Consider the following 21,578-nt stretch of genomic DNA (forward strand, 5'->3'; position numbering starts at 1 on the left):
GCATGTCTCCGTGCCCCGATGTCTCCGTGCCCCGATGTCTCCGTGCCTCTATGTCTCCGTGCCCCTATGACTCCGTGCCCCGATGTCTCCGTGCCCCGATGTCACCGCGCCCCGATGTCTCCGTGCCTCTATGTCTCCGTGCCTCTATGTCTCCGTGCCCCGATGTCTCCGTGCCCCGATGTCTCCGTGCCCCGATGTCTCCGTGCCCCGATGTCACCGTGCCCCGATGTCTCCGTGCCTCTATGTCTCCGTGCCCCTATGTCTCCGTGCCCCTATGTCTCCGTGCCCCTATGTCTCCGTGCCCCTATGTCTCCGTGCCCCTATGTCTCCGTGCCCCTATGTCTCCGTGCCGCTCCGTGCTGCTGCCCGATGTCTCCGTGCCACTGCCCGATGTCTCCGTGCCGCTCCCCGGTGTCTCTGTGCCGCTCCCCGGTGTCTCTGTGCTGCTCCCCGGTGTCTCTGTGCTGCTCACCGTGTTCTTCAATGTGTTCTTCACATATATATATTGTTCTTCACATACTATTTTGTTCGCACCGTTCCGCGCGTATCTTCCGACAAGTAAGCAGATGTGCCGAACATCTGTAATCTATTCTTCACTGTGTTCTTTACTGTGTTTTTCACTTAAATGATCCTGTGTTCACTGTTTTTATTCTATTCTTCATTGTTCTTCACTGTGTTTTTTTAATTAAATGCTCGATCTCGAGCAGGGGAAATACTCGTCCGAGCAACGAGCCGTTTCGAGTACCTTAATACTCGAACGAGCATCAAGCTCGGACGAGTATACTCGCTCATCTCTAAAGAGAACATCTTATTTTCTCGTTTTTAATGATATGATTCCACTGTTGATGATGGGATTCTTGGGATTATAACAATGTGTCTAAATGTGAGCTCAAAACATGGTCATACAAGAGTATAGTAACTATATTCTCAAGAGTAAAGGTTTAATGAGCTGCTCTACAAATATACCGCTGTTCAGGCACAGAGTTTATAAGTTGTTAAAGCTTAAAAGTCATAACATTATCTAGGGCAATTACAGTGATAAGAAAAAAATTATTAGCATAGGAAGTATGATGTTTATCTCTTAAAGCTTCAAGAGTAGTAGACTGCAATGACTTTGATCAAACCCCCCACATCATATCAACAGTCGCCAACTGTGGCAGGCTAAGGATCAGATGATAGCCATTTGGATCCCTTCTCCTTTCTCACTATAATATTAGTTATACCATCAATATCCCTTTAGAAATCCCATGCACATCTATTCATGTCAGACCTTTATCAGTTCCAGGTATATAAACCTTTACAAAAAGTAGTTGAGAATCATCTCCCCATTGTCATTATACAAATCATTGTTGTAAGTGGAATGATTTGCATCATTTTTAAATTCATGGTCTCTCCTAAAGTTAGCCATCATATTTTAGATCTGCACAGGTCCAATTGTTGGAACCTCCACAAATCAGATGTTTTGTAAAACAAAGCTCCCAGCATTGCTTATATGCCCTGGGCTACTCACCATAGTATTTATTGGTAGGTACTACACTAATGTCCCATTGGAAAACCAGCACTACGAATAGTGAGCGCGCAGCGCAGCTCCTGACATCTAAACAAAACCAGCTTTGAGAGATGATCTGAATTAGTGCAGCATGACCACTGTATATAATATAGTGCTTCCAGCTAATCTGTGCAGGGTCCACAGGTTCCAATTTATGACCTTTCCTTAGGTAGCATAAGCACCATGGATACATTTATAAAAGTCATACCACTGGTTGAACCACTTTCCAAAGCAGGTTAGTGCACAATTCTTCACATGGCATTGAATTGGTCTAATAGCAAGGTCTTGATAAGGGCTGGAGCCTCTAAGTGTATCTGCCACAACCTGAAAGGTGGGGTTAACATCATGCGCTGGAACATGATGCACCATGATGGGTCGAATTCCAAACACAGCAGGTGAATGCAGTCAGAGGATAGGTCATTGATCATTTGTTTTAAAGAATATTTTTATGTAATAATAAAGATAAGAATCATTTTAAGTTAAATGCTCGCAAAGGTGTTAGTCAACGAATGGTCAGCAATAGCTACTTTCTTAAACATTAAATCACAAGTTGGTTCATAAGGTTTTTTTTGCAAATCCTGCACTAAAAACACATTAAATTAATTGAAACAAAGAGGTTAAACAGTGATTTAAAATGAACAAACAGAACCCTAGACCCTTGACTCCCAACTCACCTGTGCATCATCTAGTCCAGAACAATATTCTTGAGGCCAATGCTAATCCTTTTTGATGTTAGTTAACAGATTTGATAAGCATGAACACAGTAAATGAGCTATAGCCTACATATCACTCATTTACAGTGACCTAAACATGTATGATGATGTCACATATTACATTTTATAGAAGTATACCACAACCATCTTCTTAACAGTCAAATACAACCTAAATAAATGAATATGAAAGTCATACAGTAAATATTAGGGAACAGTCATTATAAAACACTTTTTATAAGAGATGTGGACGAGGTTTCTATCATTCCTGCTCCTGAAAGAAAACACGGGCAGCTGTTTTGTACTGTAATGTCTACTTGAATAACATTCATGAATATCTTGCACATAGAGGACCTGAACAGCTATCTATCTGCCATACAGAAAGCCATTTCTTCCCGTGTGGACACGAACAACCATTTTTATTGTCCAAGGAAGAGCATATGAAAGTCACAGAGAATCTGACTCTTATCAGTAAAACACAGCATAGAGACAGCAAACAGAGAAACCCCGAGGGAGGTGAAGGAGCGAGGTGGAAAAGGGAGCGGAAGATCTGGCGAGCCATAGGGGTTAAGAGAAAAAAAGAATGATTCAGGGCAGTAAAAGTGCAGAGGCAGGATAGGAAGAAAAGAGTTTACAATAAAATGGAAAGCACTAACAGGTAGAAGATTAGGGCATTTATGGGTTTCTACAATGTCTGTCATACATTGCACACAAAGTTCAGAAGGGCCATATTGGACGCAATAAAGAAGTACTGAGCAGCACTGATGTGAATAAGGCATTTTGGGAAAGATTTTCACTATAAGCTTCTGTGGAAAGCTATAATATGAACCTTATTGTATATATCCTATATCCACACTGTCTTTTAGGCTACATGGACACGAAGGAATATGGCCTTGTGTTATCAGCTTTTTCATGGGCATATACTCACGACCATGTTTTCCACAGCCCTGTGTATGAGCCCACTCCCGGGTCACCAAATTCGGGAAGTCTTTATACAATTATCAGTGCGTGAGCAGATCTCACGAATCATTAACACATGGGACACAAACAACGGCCCTGTGGTCCATTGTTTACAGCCCAGAATTGCACAGGTAGCCTTAGATTGCGTCAAGAGAAAATAGATTCTTCCAAGTTGCATCCTTATAATCACATCTATTCAACCACTAGTATCTGATACTTAAGCAGCAATTAGAAAAAAAAACTTGTTGGCTAAAAAATCCTTTAAGGTATACAATGTCCTGCCACTGACTTAAAGAGCCTACTGTACATGTTATTATTTTACCTGCATTACGGACAGAACAGACACCCCAATGCATGGGATCAATAAGGGTCCCTGCAGTTGCCAGCGGCAGTTCTCTCCAGCGGGTAAGGCTGGGTTCATACCCGGTTATTTGCCATACATTCTAAGGACACTTCAGGAGGATTCCGAAGTCTCCTCACAACCGATGGCACAGACATATCCCACTATATGTCTAAACAGTGGGATACATCACCTAGGAATCCTCCTGCAAACAGGGGTGGAATGCCCGGTAAATTGGCAGCAGCCAATCACCGGCTAAGCTTTCCCGATGTATACGCTCGGCACATATCCAGGTTAAGTCATAAAACATATGAGCCAGAAGATATGCACATAACAAGTTACCTCTTCTTAATAGGGGCCCTCAAGCAATTACATAACCTGGTAGTTTGGACTGCAATGTGATTTACTGTTACACCTATGGTTTCTTTTCATAACTTCACTTCTTGAGCTGAATGTGTCTCATATCTCGTTTCACCCTGTCTCCACTCCTTTCACTGCATATTTTATCTTTTTTCTATCTTAGTACCAAAACTGCTAGTTGTATTCCCTTGAGTACTCTGTGTTCAGTTTAGTGTTCTATGTACCGGTCTTTTTTCCATTCAACCACTTTTTTTTTTCATTTTTCTGTCATGCTCATCCCTCCTTATTTTCCTTTCTCCTAAACATCTCTTGATTTCCAGTCCTGTGCTCTCCCATTAAAGTCTAATTAACATAATTTGCATAATGCTTGCTCATTATTATGTTCAGAGGAGTCAGGTGACAGGGAAAGCAAGATAATAGGGAGGGGGTGAGCTGAGAAGAGGAGAGAAGGGTGGTTGGTAGAGAAAGCAAATGGTTGAAAGCAGAACCTGAGAAAGAGACGGGGAGGGGAGGAAATGAAATTTACACAGTGATACCTAACCCTTTCCATCTCAGATCCCTGTGGAGTATCATATGACATTATTTAAACAAGCAGCTACTCACCTTCAATCACACGATCCTCTGCATGAAAGCAGGGAGAGAAAAAAAGACAAATGTGACAATTACTAAAGGCGATAAGAGAGCAAAACACCATGATAAAAAGAGAGTGAACATGGCTGCCATGTTTATTATTTCTCAGTCTTGTGTAGTATTCATGTTTTCTCATTCTCATTGTTTATTTCTAAAACTCTCACTTTAAGCAGTGCTCTTTATCCATCTCTTCTTCCCCTCTACATACACTTTACATCTACACTCCATCTCTCCCTCAGTTGTGTTTTGCTGTTGTGACCTTCATCCTCCTCCTTGCCCCTGGACTACCACCACCTCAGGCTAATGTTCATCCAGCCAGCTGAGCCCCCTAGAGGAGGCTCCCTCCTTCTATGGATATGAATAGACCAGTAGACCCCAGGCTGAGAGTCAGTGTCACTGCTGGTGACATCCACAAGGGACCACAAAAAGGGAGGGGGATTGTGAAAATGATTGAGATGAAGGAAAACAGAGAGTCTCTGTGGAAGAGAGACTAAAAAGAAAGATGATAAAAGAGAAGAGAGGGTGCAATCCTGCACAGATAGAGAGATAGAGAAGGCGGATGTTTATAAAAATAGAACTATGGCGATATAGCAGCAGAAAGCAGGAGGGCAACCAGTGAAGCAGTTTCCGTAAAGAACACAGGGCTGCTATGGCCAGCATGCAGAAAACATTTATTTTCCCTTAATTCATTTAGAGTTTTTAGTTTTCGCAGCTATAACTTAAATCCTACAGTACTATAACCAGGGCCATGTTAAACAGTTGCTACATTTTAAAGGATAAATCCAAATTTATTGGATCTGAAAGTTTAAAAACCTCTTATAAAAAAAGGAAAAACACATTAACTGTACCTGTATAGTGATCACAGTGGAACAATATTGAAAAATCTATTTGGTAGATAAACTTTTATATCATATTTTGCAGAGAATATAGAATATAAAGCAGTTGACAACTACTTCTATAAAACTTACAACAAACAGTCTCATTCAAAGATTCATGTATCACTTGGAAAGAATATTTTGGTTTACAAAGTGTAGTTGACTATTTGTTTGTTGTGGTTGGAGATTTTTAGCTTTAGTATTATTCTCTATATTATCTGCTGTTAATGGTTCTGTGATTTTTTTGGTCTTACTCTTGAGGGCGGCCCCACACAACGGTAGTATTGATGCCTGTTCTCCTACACCAGATGTTAAAATGCGTGTGATGCTTTCCAACATTCTTCCTGTCCGATTTAAACTTCTATATACTATAGTTTATATAGATATAGTGTCCTATAAACTATCTTTTATATAACACTCATACATTTTAAAACTATAGTAGACTGCTATATAATACAGAGTTAAACTTTGCATACCAACAGACATATATTTTGATCGGTGCACCATTATTGGTCAAATCTGCCTCATCCACTAGTAAGAGAAAAATGCAAATAAGTTTTCCAAGGTGTTAAATGGAAAACAATACCTCCTTTTGCTACCTTGAAAGGCAGCCCCTTTAAGGTGGCCTTAATTGGCATTGTCTCCTTAAGGAGAACACCTACTGTCTGACCACTAGTAAGAACTTAGTTATCCTGTTATTAATGGGAGTGTTTCTGTGCTCTATGATTTAAGAAAAATACCTTTACTATTTCTCTCCATTACACAGTTTTTGAGAAATTATCATTTTAATCTCTATACTCATAGGTCCCTTAGTGCACCAAGGTTGTGTCCTTTGCACCTGGAGCACTGCTTTTTCTGCCTGTACGACTACCCTCTCTAAAGATAAGCAGATTATTTGTCTGGTGGCAACACTGAAAGATATGGGAAGTGATTTAGGAGGAAAAGCAATGCTCCAGGTGCTGAGGAGGTGACCTTAGGTTGCCAGCTACTTCATTAGTGTTAGAGCAGTTAAATAGTCAGGCAGAGAGGGGTTAATTAAATAAATTCATACACACAATAACAGACACAACCAAGATATTGTTTTATCCAAGGAATCCAATCTGGACTTCTGTGTATCTTTATTTTATACCCTTTCAATCTTATGGATTAAAGTGTAAATATCTTGGACAAAAATAATATTAGGTATATTTGAAACACAATCTATTTCTCTACGGCATGCTTCCAGCAGATTATAATTCTGGTTAACTACAATAGACACTTAGGTGAGGTGGTTTTTCATGGCCAAGATAGCAATAGAAGCAGTTAAATTGGTTTTAGAAGGGTGGCATGAAACGTATCAAATGAGTTTCTGGTTTAGGGTATATACTAGTTATGTTGCATAGCCTGTTTAAAACTCAAATGTTATCTTTTAGGTAGGTAGCTACCTTCCAACATATGGTGCCAAAGGAAAGCTACAGCAAGTGCATACCTTTGCTTCCAAAATACAATCCCATGATACTTTGGCACAGCATCACATGACCAGTCAGTGAGAGTGCTTACTGGGGTGTGCTGTGATCATAACCTTCCATGAATAAGCTGAGCTACAATAAGTATAGATTCAGGAGGCAGAATTGAAAGTTCCTTATGTAAGCCTCGTAGATAGGAACATCTATTACTTGTAGTAACGATGATAGAGGTTCTGTCCCCATTGCGGAGATTAAGTGATACAGTCCATGCAATTTTCAAAATGAAGAGTTATATGATCCTTGTGAAAGATAGATCTTCATAGACTAATGTATAGAAAACTAAACACAGATTTATATATAGAGTCATAAGTCATGTAATATATAATCGATAAAGAAGCAGAAAAGAGAGACTGACTCTCCATATGTGGCACATTGAAAATTTCTATTTTGGCTGAATGTTCTAAAATTAAAATAATCTTCTTATACACTTTACTTGAGTTGGTCAAAACACATTACTGGGATACAAAACTCACCTTCAGAGCAATATTCTCCATGGTATCCAGTGTCCCGACAGTCACATCGTATATCCCCCTCTGCACCATCTCTGCATCTTCCTCCATTGAGACAGGGGTTTGCTCCTCTGCATGAATGGATTCTCTCCCGATCTTCCCCCTTCTCTTCCTCTTCTTCTGTTCCTCCTACCCCTTGGCTGGCCAGTAGCTGACCTGGCCTTCCCCCTAATCTTAGACCTTCTAATTCACCAAGAAAAGGTGGTTCATATTTTGCCCCACCTAAAGTTAGAGCTGATAAACGGAGATCAGAAGGGAGGCCCCCAACAAAAAGGTCACTGCGAAGAATCATTTCCCTACGCTTTGAGCGCACTTCAGCTGCTCCTCTTTCTCCATCTACAGATAACCAGCCTTCCCGCCCATTGCCTCCAATTACTATACCATGCCAGAGCCCATCTGACAACACCCTAGGCAAACGCACAACTGCAGGCTCTGAACAAGAGATAGAGAATCTTAAGCGTGGCCTTCCTCCATCAAGAGCCAACTCAAGAAAATCACAGTCACCTTCATCATCTTGATAAAGGAGGAGGCCACGGCTGGCATTTGTTCTAAGCCGAAAGGTGAGGTCTTCACCCCACCCTCCGTTACCACTTGCTAATGTAGGACGAGAATAACGGACCCATTGACCAGGGGCCCCATAGAATTGGAGGGAAAAGGAACAGAGGGGAAGGGAGAGGAGAGAAGAAAGGCAAAGAATGGACCACATGGAGAGTGAATGAAGAGGAATCAAATGTGAGAATATATTAGATAAGAATGGGGCTTGGGCATGAGTATAAAGGTTATTGGAAAAACAAAGTCATACTGATTCTAAGGAAGACAACTTATGATTAAAAAATAAGATAATTTTAGAATAAGTGTAGAAATGGAAGCTATAATGAAAGTATAACTTGATTTAATAATAATAATAGGAATGAAAAACAAAAATATACAAAAACAGGATAATTTAAAACTAGATTGGGAAAAGGAGACAAGGAAAGGAAAGGTTTAATGGGAAGGATGGAAGGGGAAAGAGAAGAGGGGAACTTGTCTTTACATTCCTGTCCTCACAGTTGTTCTATGGAAGATATGTATTGTCTGGTAGCCCTAATGACAGCAAGACCCCCGTCTGCTATTACATGAGCACTGTATTATTTCTAAGTCTTTTTTCAACCCTACCAAACAAAATACAACCCGTTTTCCTCTCCCTTCTGACAGTTTCTAGAAATTAAATGTCTCATTGAGATAGGAGCACTTTTAGGATGATGTCTTAGGCACAATGGTAATCTTGACTGCTGCAAAAAAACAAAAGAGAAAAAAAAGAAAGACAATTCGTTATTGATTACCAAAATGATAATTGTGTAACAAAAATGCAATTTTTTTTGAGCAAAGGAAGATATTTAAGTATTTAAAGGAAACCTACCACTTGAAGTGGCAGGTTTCAGAAGAAAATACCGAGCACCAGCTCAGGGTGAGCTGGTGCCGGAGCTTATTTTATTTAGTATTTTAAACCACTGTATCGCGGCTTAAAACACTTTTTAAACTTTATAGCCGGCACAGGGAGGTACGCGCTCGGCGCTTACCATGCGCGCGGCTCTCCTTCACTTCCTATGTAGCCGCGCGCATGGAAAGTGCCGAGCGCGTACCTCCCTGCGCCGGCTATAAAGTTTAAAAAGTTTTAAACCGCAATACAGCGGTTTAAAACACTAACAAAAATAAGCTCCGGCACCAGCTCACCCTGAGCTGGTGCCCGGTATTTCCATCTGAAACCTGCCACTTCAAGTGGTAGGTTTCCTTTAAGGCATCCTTATAGAATGTTGATTCAATTTTCAATAGGCAGAGGCATAACTGGGGCCTGTCCCAAATCAGCAATAACAGGGAAGGAGAAGCACTGTACTACAAAGTGTGCATAAATAAATTAAAGGAAATCTACTATTTGTTTTCATGCATTGTGAACCAAACATACCTTGAGAATACTGTAGCTACACCGATGCAGAAACATATCAGATAGTGCTACTAATCAACTTGAGCTTGATGGCTCAAACACAGGAGCCGGAGGATGGTGCAGCGATTGATTACTTCTGCATGTCAAAAACAACATAGTGATTACATCATTCTCTGGAGCAGTGCATAATTAGGGTGAGGAGAGCGCCAGGGTAGCCACAGGAGAGACAGAGCCTCATTATCATAATTTTTTAATTGTCTTTTCAGCAAAACCATTCAATTCAGGGATTAAACAAGATATGTTTCTGCATCAATTTTCAAGGTATGTTTGTTTCACAATGCATGCAAAACAAATTATAGATTTCCTTTATGTATCCAAGGAAGCAGCACTCCAATAAAATATGATTGGTTTATTCACCAACAGTGAAAAAGATGCAATGGCCCAAATCTATGAAAACTGGAGCAATCTGTGTTCGTGTAGTTTGCCCCTCACTATGTGCAGTTTGCACCCGATAATCCAATAGGGGTTCCTGCTCTCAGTAGATCTAGCCTGTTTTTTTTTTGTTTTTTTTACGGGCACTTTGCTTCATGTTGTTACAGAATTGTGCGGAATCACAGTAAATGTGTTGCAGACTAGGAACACACTACCATGCCCTTTAGTTAATAAAAGTGCTGGACATAATACACCACAAATGGCACAAACACTTATCACATACATGTGCAAGCTCCAAAGACACTTTTTTAGTGCACACTTAGACATAAAACTGGCACAGATACAATAATATATCTAGGCCAATGTTCTGGCCCCTCCTTGGAGCACATGTTATTGGAGTGCTGCTGGATTCTTCAGTTCTGCCTTGGTATTCCAATACAGAGTAAGAATATGTCACATTAATATAACACCTAAACTGTAATCAACATTTGCTGTCTACAGTTTTTACTTTGCAGTTATGATGAGACTCATGTTTGAGTGGTATCTGAAATTAATTTTAACACCTTCTTTGCCATTTGCAATACATAGCAGTACATGTGTCCTTGATCTGAAATGCAACATTTTTTTCCTCTGTGACTCATTTGCTTCCACTGGGAATAACCTCTCCTATGACACACAAAAAAAATCCAGCATTAATTCCCATCCATCCTTCTCACCCCCCTCAGTGATCTCTCTTTAAGTAACTGACAGAAAAGTAATTTGTATACAGACTCCAATCTTCATCTCCTTAAATGCGAAAGGGCTAATTATTTCAAAAAGAACAGCATGCCGAATATCATAGAAGGAGGAGGGAGGCGAGAGGGTTGGGGGTGGCAGAAAGGAGAGAACTGTGAAGAAGATGAAACGAAGGCAGCAAAGATGTTAGAAAATGAAAACAGGCAAAATGAACGACTAAACTGACTGCAACTGTTTTTACTGGTCCTCCACATTTTTCCCATTTACATTGCAGTAAATTCACCTCTTTCTCTTTTTCCATGTAGCTACCTTTTAGTATGTAACTAAACACACAGATACATACATACATACACACATATATATGAGTAGAATAAAACGTTTAGATGCTACATTTTCTAATTTCAGCTGAAAACAGCGGTTCTTCACTTAAATTCATACTGTTTCTTTTGTTGCATTAATAACAGAGACTATAGAACACCACAGGTAAACATAGGTACAGGAGAAAAATCAATACATCCATCAAAGAAACACAACATAGAAAGATGGAAATAGAAGATATACTGAATGAAATGCATTAATAATGTTGATGAGAAGAGTAAGTAATATGTTAGCATTATCTCATTTTTATAACTAATATTTGTCAGTGAATGTTGTGTCATCGTTGTCTGACATTATTATTATATTATTAGTATTATGTATAAACATAAGCATAATAAATCACATTAAATGCTACCGTATAAATATTTTCATGACAGTTACTCAATGAGATAGAATTGTGGCTAATTTTTGCCTTAGTACTTCACACCCAATGCATACAGAGTATCTGCTATAGAGCAATGAAAGGTATAGTAGCACTTTGGTTGATGCTTTTATGGGGACAATAATAAATACTTTATTTATATAGCGCACACAGATTACGCAGCGCTGCACAAAGCATGTCAAATTGGTCAATGTAACAGAAAAGGTCTTGGTCAGGAATATTGGAGCATTCTGTATTGGGGCTAATTTTGTTACAGTGTAATGACAGTAGTTACTCAGGGCAGCAGAAAAATATGATAGAAAAGCAGAAGCTTCCACCTCTTTCCACCCCCACAGTATATTGCATTCTTCAACCAATAATTTTTACGATTTATCAAAGCAAATTTTCCATATGCTTCACAAGAATTCTTTCACAACATAGCATAGTCATGTCAAGTTAGGACTGCACCTACATTTTGTATGGCTCTCCATAGAAGTTGATTTGGTAGCTTGAAATTCTTTTCAAAACTAGTGTAGTCAGGAGAGCAATTTTCTTTTTCATTCATTATATGGTGGGCTTTCTGAGCAATAAAAAAATGATTTCTACATAGAGTATAGCGAAGAGTAAATGTCCAAGCTGCTGAAATACTTTACTATCGGACAATAACAGTTTTGATGTCAGATACACTGTGTGTATCCATATGGAGGACAATTGTGGTGATCCAAACAAGAGGTTGATTGACAATTTGAATAACTATAGTATGCGAGAAATAGATATATGTACAATGTGTAAACTATTAACAATAACTATGTGCGTACAATCACTTAATAGGGAACCTGTCAGCATAAATTGACCTAATAAACATCTTCGAGTATGTTGACAAGCAGGTGACACACATCCCAGATAATGTTTCATTCATGAGTCACTGTCTTACTGATTCATCCAGAAAATCTACTTTGAAGTGTAATGTAAATTGAGTTTATAAAGTCAAGGAGGTGGATATTGAAACGCTGACGTCAAGCTCTCTCTTCTTTTTCAGTTTTTTAGGGTTGTAGACTATGTAGTCTACGTAGAGCTGGATCCTGGGCAGTCTTGCTCCGAAGCCGGAGCTACTGCACATGCACAGAACTCTGGGTTTACAGACGAGTGGGCCCAGCTACGAGGAGCTGCCCGCTGAAGGTTTCTTGGTAGAAGAATTAAAAGAGGCTACTGTTAGCCTCTTAAGGATATTTGCATATTAGGATCATAAAAGATTTAAATAGTTACTTGGGGACTGAAGGATTAGCCCTAAAAATGTCACAGATGCTATGGATTAGATGAACCTCCCATCTCCCATAATAAGTAGATCCGTGATGGTAGGTTTCCTTCAAGGATGTTTTAACATTCCCTTATATATTGTCTGATTTAAAGAATCTATTAGTTATTGTATGCCTTTATGAATTCGCACATTTTGCTATGCAGTGGTCTTTACTTGAAACCTGCAACATGAAGCTGCAGTCCACTTTGCCCAGATCCTCCTTCTCTAAAAGCTGCATGCAGACAGATATATAGCTTTGTATGACAGATTTAGTATAGATTAAATCACTGATAGATTTCTATCAATGACTGTACTGCCCCCATTAATAGATTACCATTTCTAAGCATAAAAAGATGTATGTATTAAAGGCATATTTCCACCAAATATTCATGAATCTGACAGTCTAAACTGCATTTTCATGGCTGTAAGTTTGAGTTAAACAATGGTTCTGGCTTCTTGACTCTTGACCATTTCTGTAAAGGGAGCTCAGTGAGCACCACCTATGAAAGTATAAGGCCCCTTCTACACTCACGAGTGTGATGCGATGAACTCGCCCGGATCGCATGGCCTGAACACTGCAAACCGGAACATAACTGACATGCTGAGATCAGTTCCAGTTTACACCGCTTATGCGGTGCGATCCGGGCAGCACGAGTTGCAAGTGTGATGCGAGTTCATCACACTTGAGTTTAGAAGGGGCCTTATACTTTCATAGGTGGTGCTCAATGAGCTCCCTTACAGAAATTGTCAAGAGTCAAGAAGCCAGAACCATTGTTTAACTCAAACTTGCAGCCATGAAAATGCAGTTTAGATTGTCAGATTCATGAATATTTGGTGGAAATATGCCTTTAATACATACATCTTTTTATGCTTCTAAATGGTAATCTATTACAGTCATTGCAGTACAGTCATTGATAGAAATCTATCAGTGATTTAATCACTGGGGGCCTTACTGAAACGGGAAGAATTAACCAAGGTACAATATGTTGGAGCTATGACATTTTCCATAGAACTTCAGATACATACTTATTTTTAAGCTTCATGACTAGAGATGAGCGAACATGCTCGTCCGAGCTTGATGCTCGGTCGAGCATTAGGGTACTCGAGACGGCTCGTTGCTCGGACGAGTATTTCCCCTGCTCGAGATCGAGCATTTAATTAAAAAAAACACAGTGAAGAACAATGAAGAATAGAATAAAAACAGTGAACACAGGATCATTTAAGATAAAAACACAGTGCAGAACACAGTGCAGAATAGATTACAGATGTTCGGCACATCTGCTTACTTGTCGGGAGATACGCGCGGAACGGCGCGAACAAAATAGCATGTGAAGAACAATATATATGTGTGAAGAACACATTGCAGATGTATTTAAACATCTGCAATGTGTTCTTCACACACATATATATTGTTCTTCACATGCTATTTTGTTCGCGCCGTTCCGCGCGTATCTCCCGACAAGTAAGCAGATGTGCCGAACATCTGTAATCTATTCTTCACTGTGTTTTTCACTTAAATGATCCTGTGTTCACTGTGTTCACTGTTTTTATTCTATTCTTCACTGTTCTTTACATCTGCTAACTTGTCGGGAGATAATATACGCGCGGAACAGTGAAGAATAGATCGCAGATGTTTGCAAATTATCAGAAGACATTATTTTTCAATTAAATAACACATTTTATTCCTGAACCATGGTCCCTTTGAAAAATGCTCGGGTCTCCCATTGACTTCAATGGGGCTCGTTACTCGAAACGAGCACTCGAGCATCTGGAAATGTTCGGCTCGAGTAACGAGCACCCGAGCATTTTAGTGCTCGCTCATCTCTATTCATGACTCATGCAGTGTTTTATGTACTGAAACTGACATCACTCAAAGGAACTTTATACTTGTTATAAGCTACTTTAAAACACATGCGATCGTAGTGTTTAAGAGAAGACATGCTTTGGGCTCATTCATATCAACTACATACAGTACCCATTACCAATGAGACACATACAGTAAGAGAAACCTTTTCTGGTCCATATTAAAGTGGTACAAGATATGTACATAATGCAGCGTCATACAGAGGCCCCGTATAGTACTAGAGAACTTCGAGGATCTGTCTTTGGCTGCATTCACACTAACGTATGGAGGACGTATATACGGCCGACGTATATACGGCCGATATACGTCCTCCATAGACGGCAATGGGCGCACGGCGCCCTACGGGACCGGTCCTATCTTTACCCGTAGTACAGCGCCGTGAGCCATTACTTCCTATGGAGAGGGGTTGGGGTGAGCTGCGCTCACCTCCTCCTCCCCTGTGCACGGCCGTTGACCGCTACGGTACGGTACGGGCGGGCAACGGCAGTGTGAATATAGCCTTTATCTAGGCTCTGTGCAAGCTGCACCTTGGAACCACTACACAAAATACCAGAATATTACAAATGTTTATTGATTAACAATGACCTAAAAAGGTCTTAAAGGATTGGTTACGAGTAATGTACAGAACAACAATGGCTGCATTCATTCATATTATCTGGATAACTCCGACCCTACTCTACTCAATGCAGGTTTACTGAATGTTAACAGCTCCTGAGGTCTTCTGAAGCTAGGATGTTTTTTACCCTGTTTATCACCCCTAAAATTGTAACGAAATCTATTCTGAAAATACGTAATTTCTGAACCAAATAACAAATGTGATATTAAAAAGCTGCTCTAAGTTGGAGCACCACTTTAGTGTCACTAGCAGAATAGAATACAAGTAACACCGCACACAAGTAGGACGTAATATCTTGACTAAAAGTGTTATTTACAGCTGTAATATACTGCAATACCATTGTATTGTAGTGTACTATAGGTACATTCATACTTTTTCTCATGCTTTATGTTACCCCTGGGAAAAAAAAAAGATTTGCATACAAAAAAAAGTTAAAATGCTTTTAATGTTACGAGGGGTATTTTTTATCTTAATTAAAAGATTTAATGTTGCGTTTTGCTACGTCGTCTCCCAAAATGCTTCCTAAAAAGTGATCATAAAAAGTTGCACATTTCCCTGAATGGAACCAATGAAAATTCGTGTTGTTGAGGCCCTCAACTAGCTCTCAATCTGTGAAAAAATAGAGGATGACTATAAAAAATGTCCACCAGACCAAAAAGTAACAGAGCTGTGCAGGGTTTAAAAATATATTTGACCTAGGAACCTATGTCAATTAACCCCTTCAAGAGGTAGTCACTTTGTAGCTTAAAAGGGGTCATCCCACGAACTAAAGTTAGGCCCTATCCACTGGATAGGGCTTACTTGATGATCAGTGGGGGTCTCAGTGCTCGATGCTCCGGACCCCCAGACTAATTGGACAGACGGCCGTGCATGACCATTCTGCTCTATTCATCTCTATGGAGCTGACTGAGATCGGGGAGCGCGTCACTTGGCAATCCAAAAAAAATCCAATTCCCACTTATCTCAAGTATCTGTATGTCTGGTTCTGTAGCGCACAATCCAATGCAATTCGAAAGATGAGATTTGTATATATTTAATATGACACCAAAAGCATGTTTTTAGGTATGATAGAACTGAAAATAGGGGTACCTGAAATGACCCTCCCTGAAGATTCTGAACTTGATCTCAGGCAAAAATAAAGGGTACTTGTTGTTTCAGGCATATCTGAAATATGGCTGTTTTTCAATGCAGTGTGGCTTGTGGGATAACAAGATCCTGAACAAGATCCTGATAACAAGATCCCAGGAGAGGCTATAAGACTTCTACACTCTGCACATAGGGCAGTAGGGTGGCTGGGTGGGTAGCACTTCTGCCTTGCAGCACTGGAGTCCTGGGTTTGAGACCCACCCAGGTCAACATCTGCAAAGAGCTTGTATGTTCTCTCCGGATACTCCGGTTTCCTTCCACACTCCAAAATATACTGGTAGGTTGTTTAGATTGTGAGCCCCATGGGGACAGGGACCAATTTGGTATGCTTTGTGCAGCGCTGCGTAATCTGTAGGCGGTATATAAAATAAAGAATTACTATATTATTATTACAATCAATCAAAGAAGGCTTCAAACTTTCAGATCCATTGTTTAGGAGATTACCGTGGCATTCCAGAGTAAAGGAAGGTGCCAAACAGACTGAAGTGCCTGAAAGGGGTTGTCCTGTGGATAGGGGTCAACTTGCTAATCAGTGGAGGTCTCAGTGATGATTTGTGGGTGTCTCAACACTGAGACTCCCACCGATCAGGGGTGAGGTCTCTGGAGGGGCTCTGGTAATGCACTCATTTATGCAAAATATTTTATCAGGAGCTACACACTCAGGAGGTTTTGAGCAAAAGATATGCCTGTATTAAGCATTGTAATGGGAGAAAAACTGCTGTTTCAGTTTGGAGGGTTTAAAATACATGATATATTGCTATACTGTAAAAGATTGTTTAACAAACACTGCTTTAGAGGGTGGCATATTTTATTAGGAGATGAGGATAGGTTACAAAAAGCATTAACCATCACTAGCAACTATAGGAAAATACATTTATACTGTTAAACCATGTCTAAGGTCATCGTTTTAACATGATTTGGATAGTTTCAATGGTTAAGATGCAGATCAAGAATGATCCCATCTCCACCAGTAATGTAGTGTCCAAATTTATGTTGAACATTTTAAATATTAATTAAACGGCTTTTAATTTCGAGCCTTATGCAAATTAGACACTGATATATTTATAGTCTTCTTCCTCTCATTGGTGGATGGGTTTAATTAGCTTTCACAAGCTAATTATCCAATCAAATTAAAACAGCACCTGTTCTAATTCTTGATTACAGATCGGAATTGTAGAGGGGATCCCCTAGCAATCCTAAAGTGTTAAGCACCTAGGATCTAGGACTACAAAGCGCAGAATGCACTGCATTTTCAACATCACGTCTTCTGCATATAAATCCGATGACATGCAAATACAAAGTAAATTTGAAATAATTTTATGTAATTCTGGTGTTAAAATGTATAGAGATTCCTAGTAAATTTGGCACCTTCCATGCATCCAATCCTCTTTAGTAAACCTCCATAACCAAATTACTTTTCAGTTTCCCTTTATAGTGAATGTATTTTTACCATTCTGGTGTAAAACTGCTAATCTTTTAATCCAGAATCAGGTAACTACCATATATCTTTGGGAATTCACTTAATCATGGGGACACACACACAGAGCCATATTTGCCACTAGACTGGGGGCACACCTAGAGCAGTCCCATGGGGAAGACAGAGGATTTTATTTTTAAAAAAATTTAAACTTTGTCCCCCGGCCGCCGCCCTGTTCCCTATCGAGGGGGGGGGGGGTTCTTTTGTTGTCAGAGCAAGCACTTGGCCCATCCGCTTGATCCCTGCTCCATACACTACTTTGGGGGTGAAATCCCCCAACCTCCCTGAAGCAGTGGAGCACAGGAGCTCTTAGCTTCCCTGCTCCGCTGCTCGCTATCAATCACACAGACCGTGAGCCAGTGATATGTGTGATTGTAGTTGTGGCATAGGTGATATGTGATGATGTCAGCCTGTGCCGAGTCAGTTCAGGCCGTAGGCCTTTGGCTCGGCCCCGGTTGGCGTGATCATTTGTCGCCTGCGGGGAAGATGCCTAGAAGAAGCCGTGAGGAGCTTGGTTTTGATTCTCATTTCAAATACATACATATATTTCACATATACATATATTGCCTTCATGATTAAAGGGGTTTTCTAGGCTTGTATATTTTTCCTGGTTGGGTCAGGAGGCTATAAAATATATGTGACTAAATGTCACGCACATGTTGCTACTAAGAAAATGTATTTACATGATGTAGCATTTTGTCCAATGCATTTCAAAACACAATGCAAACGCATCATGTGAATGCAGCCTGAAGCAGTTTTTGAAACTAACACTTAAAGGGGTTATGCCATGAAACTATTGACTACAAAAAGCTGTCAAATAGGTTAAAATGTTTCAAAAATCTATTTGTAATGGTTACCTGGAATTAAAGATACCTTTCTATTTGTTATTATGATGTTTGTTCAGCCTCTACTCTGCTCCACACAGAAGCAGATGTGGGAGGGGCCTAGCCAGGCACATGCACAGCACTGACAGCGGCAGTTATTGCACAACTCAGTGCTACAGAGCGCTCAGCCTTCAGAGTCTCCTTCCACCTGCTGTGCTCAAATAGTCCCTGCATGTACTGATCCAATAGAAGTCCAATAGAAATGTGTCACACACCCCATGTTAAAAGTGCACCAAAAAAAGTTGGTGCAGTCTGTCAGTGCAGTGCAGGGGGCACCAGATTCATGAAGAACGCTAGAAATCCTGAATCTGGCGCCCCCTGCACACTACACAAGACACTGCACACTACACATGTACTATGTATTCTCACAGCATCATGGTCGGTCAGGCTGACATGCTTGGCGGAAGTCTAGGTGGGTGCAGGGGAGGCAAACCCCATGTGTATCGCCACTCCAAAGTGACACTTACCCCTGAGGAAGTCACTTCGAAGTGAGGATACGCATGGAATTTGCCGTCCCTGCATTTTTCTAGACCTCCAACATATTTACACTTTACTATCCGCCTGACCGACCATGATGCTGTGAGAATACATTGTTTTGCTCTACTTGTATGCACTGATTGTACAAAATTAGGTGCATTAACATGGACCTTTTTAGTTGTTTTTATGACTTTTACTAATAAACTTTAGTATTTTTGTATGTTGATTGCATCTCTTTCTTTGTATTTTGTAAGGAATTGCAACTAAATCACTAGATAGATAGATGGATGGATGGATGGATAGACATGAGACAGATAGATAGATAAATAGATAGATAGATATGAGATAGATAGATATGAGATAGATAGATGGATATGTGATAGATAGATGGATATGTGATAGATAGATGGATATGTGATAGATGGATAGATGGATATGAGATGGATAGATGGGTATGTGATAGATGGATAGATAGATATGTGATAGATAGATGGATAGATGGATAGATAGATAGATAGATAGATAGATAGATAGATATGTGATAGATAGATAAATAGATAGATATGTGATAGATAGATAAATAGATATGTGATAGATAAATAGATAGATATGTGATAGATGGATATGTGATAGATAGATAGATGTATATGTGATAGATAGATAGATAGATAGATAGATATGTGATAGATAGATAGATAGATGGATAGATAGATGGATATGTGATAGATAGCTGGATAGATAGATGTATATGTGATAGATGGATAGATAGACAGATAGATAGATGGATATGTGATATATAGATAGATGACAGGTGATAGATAATAGGACTTGGATAGATAAATAGGTGACAGCTTCTCACATGTTACTGATCTTTAGCTACTTCCCTGCTAGTCAGGCACAGGGGCCCCTTTGCATTAGAGCAGGGTAGCATGGAGGAGAGTACAGGAGGAGGACTGCATCAGGAGAGATCAGAGCTCAGCCTGTTACTTGTGTTATCTCTGCAGCCTCCTGTGTGACCTGACTAATGGTGGAGGGAGGAAGGGCTGCTGCATTGCTATGATCCATGTTAGGGGAGGACTCCTCTGAGCAGCAGATAGTCATATATGTCTGCAGTTACCTTGTATCTGCTGCTGCTGGCTCCTGTGTGACATGACTAATGGTGGAGGGAGGAGAGAGCTGCTACATTGCTATAATCCATGTTAGGGGAGGACTCCTCTGTGCAGCAGATAGACATGTCTGGCTGCAGTTACATTGTATCTGCTTCTGTAGGCTCCTGTGTGACCTGACTAATGGTGGAGGGAGGAAGGGCTGCTACATTGCTATGATCCATATTGGGGGAGGACTCCTCTGTGCAGCAGATAGACATGTCTGGCTGCAGTTACATTGTATCTGCTTCTGTAGGCTCCTGTGTGACCTGACTAATGGTGGAGGGAGGAGAGAGCTGCTGCATTGCTATGATCCATGTTAGGGGAGGACTCCTCTGTGCACCAGATGTCATGTCTGGCTTCAGTTACCTTGTATCTGCTGCTGGAAGCTCTTGCAGAGCTGGTAAGCAGTGACCATCACAGCACATTCCCAGCCCCTCCTCCTCTCTCACTTCCTATTGGCTGCAGTGTGTCAGGTGATCTCTCAGTGTGGAGAGGAGCTGTGAGCCCGTGGAGTGATCTGTAGTGCAGAGCAGCTGCTGACTCCTTGTGCGCAGACTCGGCCAGATCAGCTGTTGCTCAGGACGGGACACAGCTACCACTAGAGGGCGCCAGCAACCAGAACAAGAGTAGTTATCTCAGTAAGCCTGCAGATTTTGTAATAAGTGTAAATGGTGAAAGTACTTGTCACAATGCATTGGACCCAATTACAGCCATTTGCTATGGTGACACAACCCCTTTAAAGTGGATCATTGATGAGACACTCTTCTATTAACGTACAGAGGCTTTGCCTTGATGGCTCTGATAGGGGACGAAAGCACTCAGAGTGCCTTGGGCTGCATCAAACCTAAATATGGCTATGGGCACACAGGCCAAGAAGCTGTGCCCATTCACCAAGAGAGCATTGAGAGCTTGATTTCCTCGGTAGCTGCCTGGACATAGATAACATTGTTCCTTACTGTATTAGTCCTGAAATGCTGCAGTGCATAATAACCATGGCATCTGAAGAGTTTGTCAGTGTAACATTCAGTTTTATTGAATTGTGGGGTGGTAATAAGTTGTTGTAGCAGTTTGAGATCCAATAATCGTTTAGTAGTTTGCCATAGTTATAATACATTGTGTAAGGGATTGTTGTCTCCTGGGGTAGACACCAGCACACAAGTATTTGTAGTTTGTTTTGTTTATTTTATTGCTTCTAAATCAATCAAAAATTAACCCTAGGCACTAACTAGAGGTTCCCTACTTCATGGTGCCAACAAAACACAGGGCCTTTTCTGCAGAGTGTACCTGGCCGCCAACTAGTTTCCCACATCTATCTAAGGCCCTTGAACAATATATACAAAATCCGCCTTATATCCCCCTCCCCTGATAAAAAAAACCATAGGACTTACTCCATATTGGTTGGCT

The 21,578-nt window shown here is 40.5% G+C and overlaps 1 protein-coding gene across 14 annotated transcripts in view; it reads right to left on the minus strand.

Moving 5' to 3' along the window:
* Positions 1–21,578, minus strand: part of NRXN2 (neurexin 2) — a 588,251-nt gene that overhangs the window by 359,790 nt on the left and 206,883 nt on the right. For 12 of the 14 annotated variants that reach the window (XM_072117807.1, XM_072117812.1, XM_072117822.1 and 9 more), the window contains exons 3-4: positions 7,403–8,709; positions 4,523–4,540 (exon numbers count right to left, since the gene is read on the minus strand). In XM_072117807.1, the coding sequence (XP_071973908.1) occupies positions 4,523–4,540; positions 7,403–8,144 (760 nt within the window). In that variant the 5' untranslated portion in view covers positions 8,145–8,709. The remainder of the gene's footprint in view (positions 1–4,522; positions 4,541–7,402; positions 8,710–21,578) is intronic. The other 2 variants (XM_072117808.1, XM_072117809.1) reach the window with 2 other exon arrangements.

This window comes from Engystomops pustulosus, chromosome 7 (assembly GCF_040894005.1).
Source record: "Engystomops pustulosus chromosome 7, aEngPut4.maternal, whole genome shotgun sequence".
NCBI classification, from domain to species: Eukaryota; Metazoa; Chordata; class Amphibia; order Anura; family Leptodactylidae; genus Engystomops; species Engystomops pustulosus.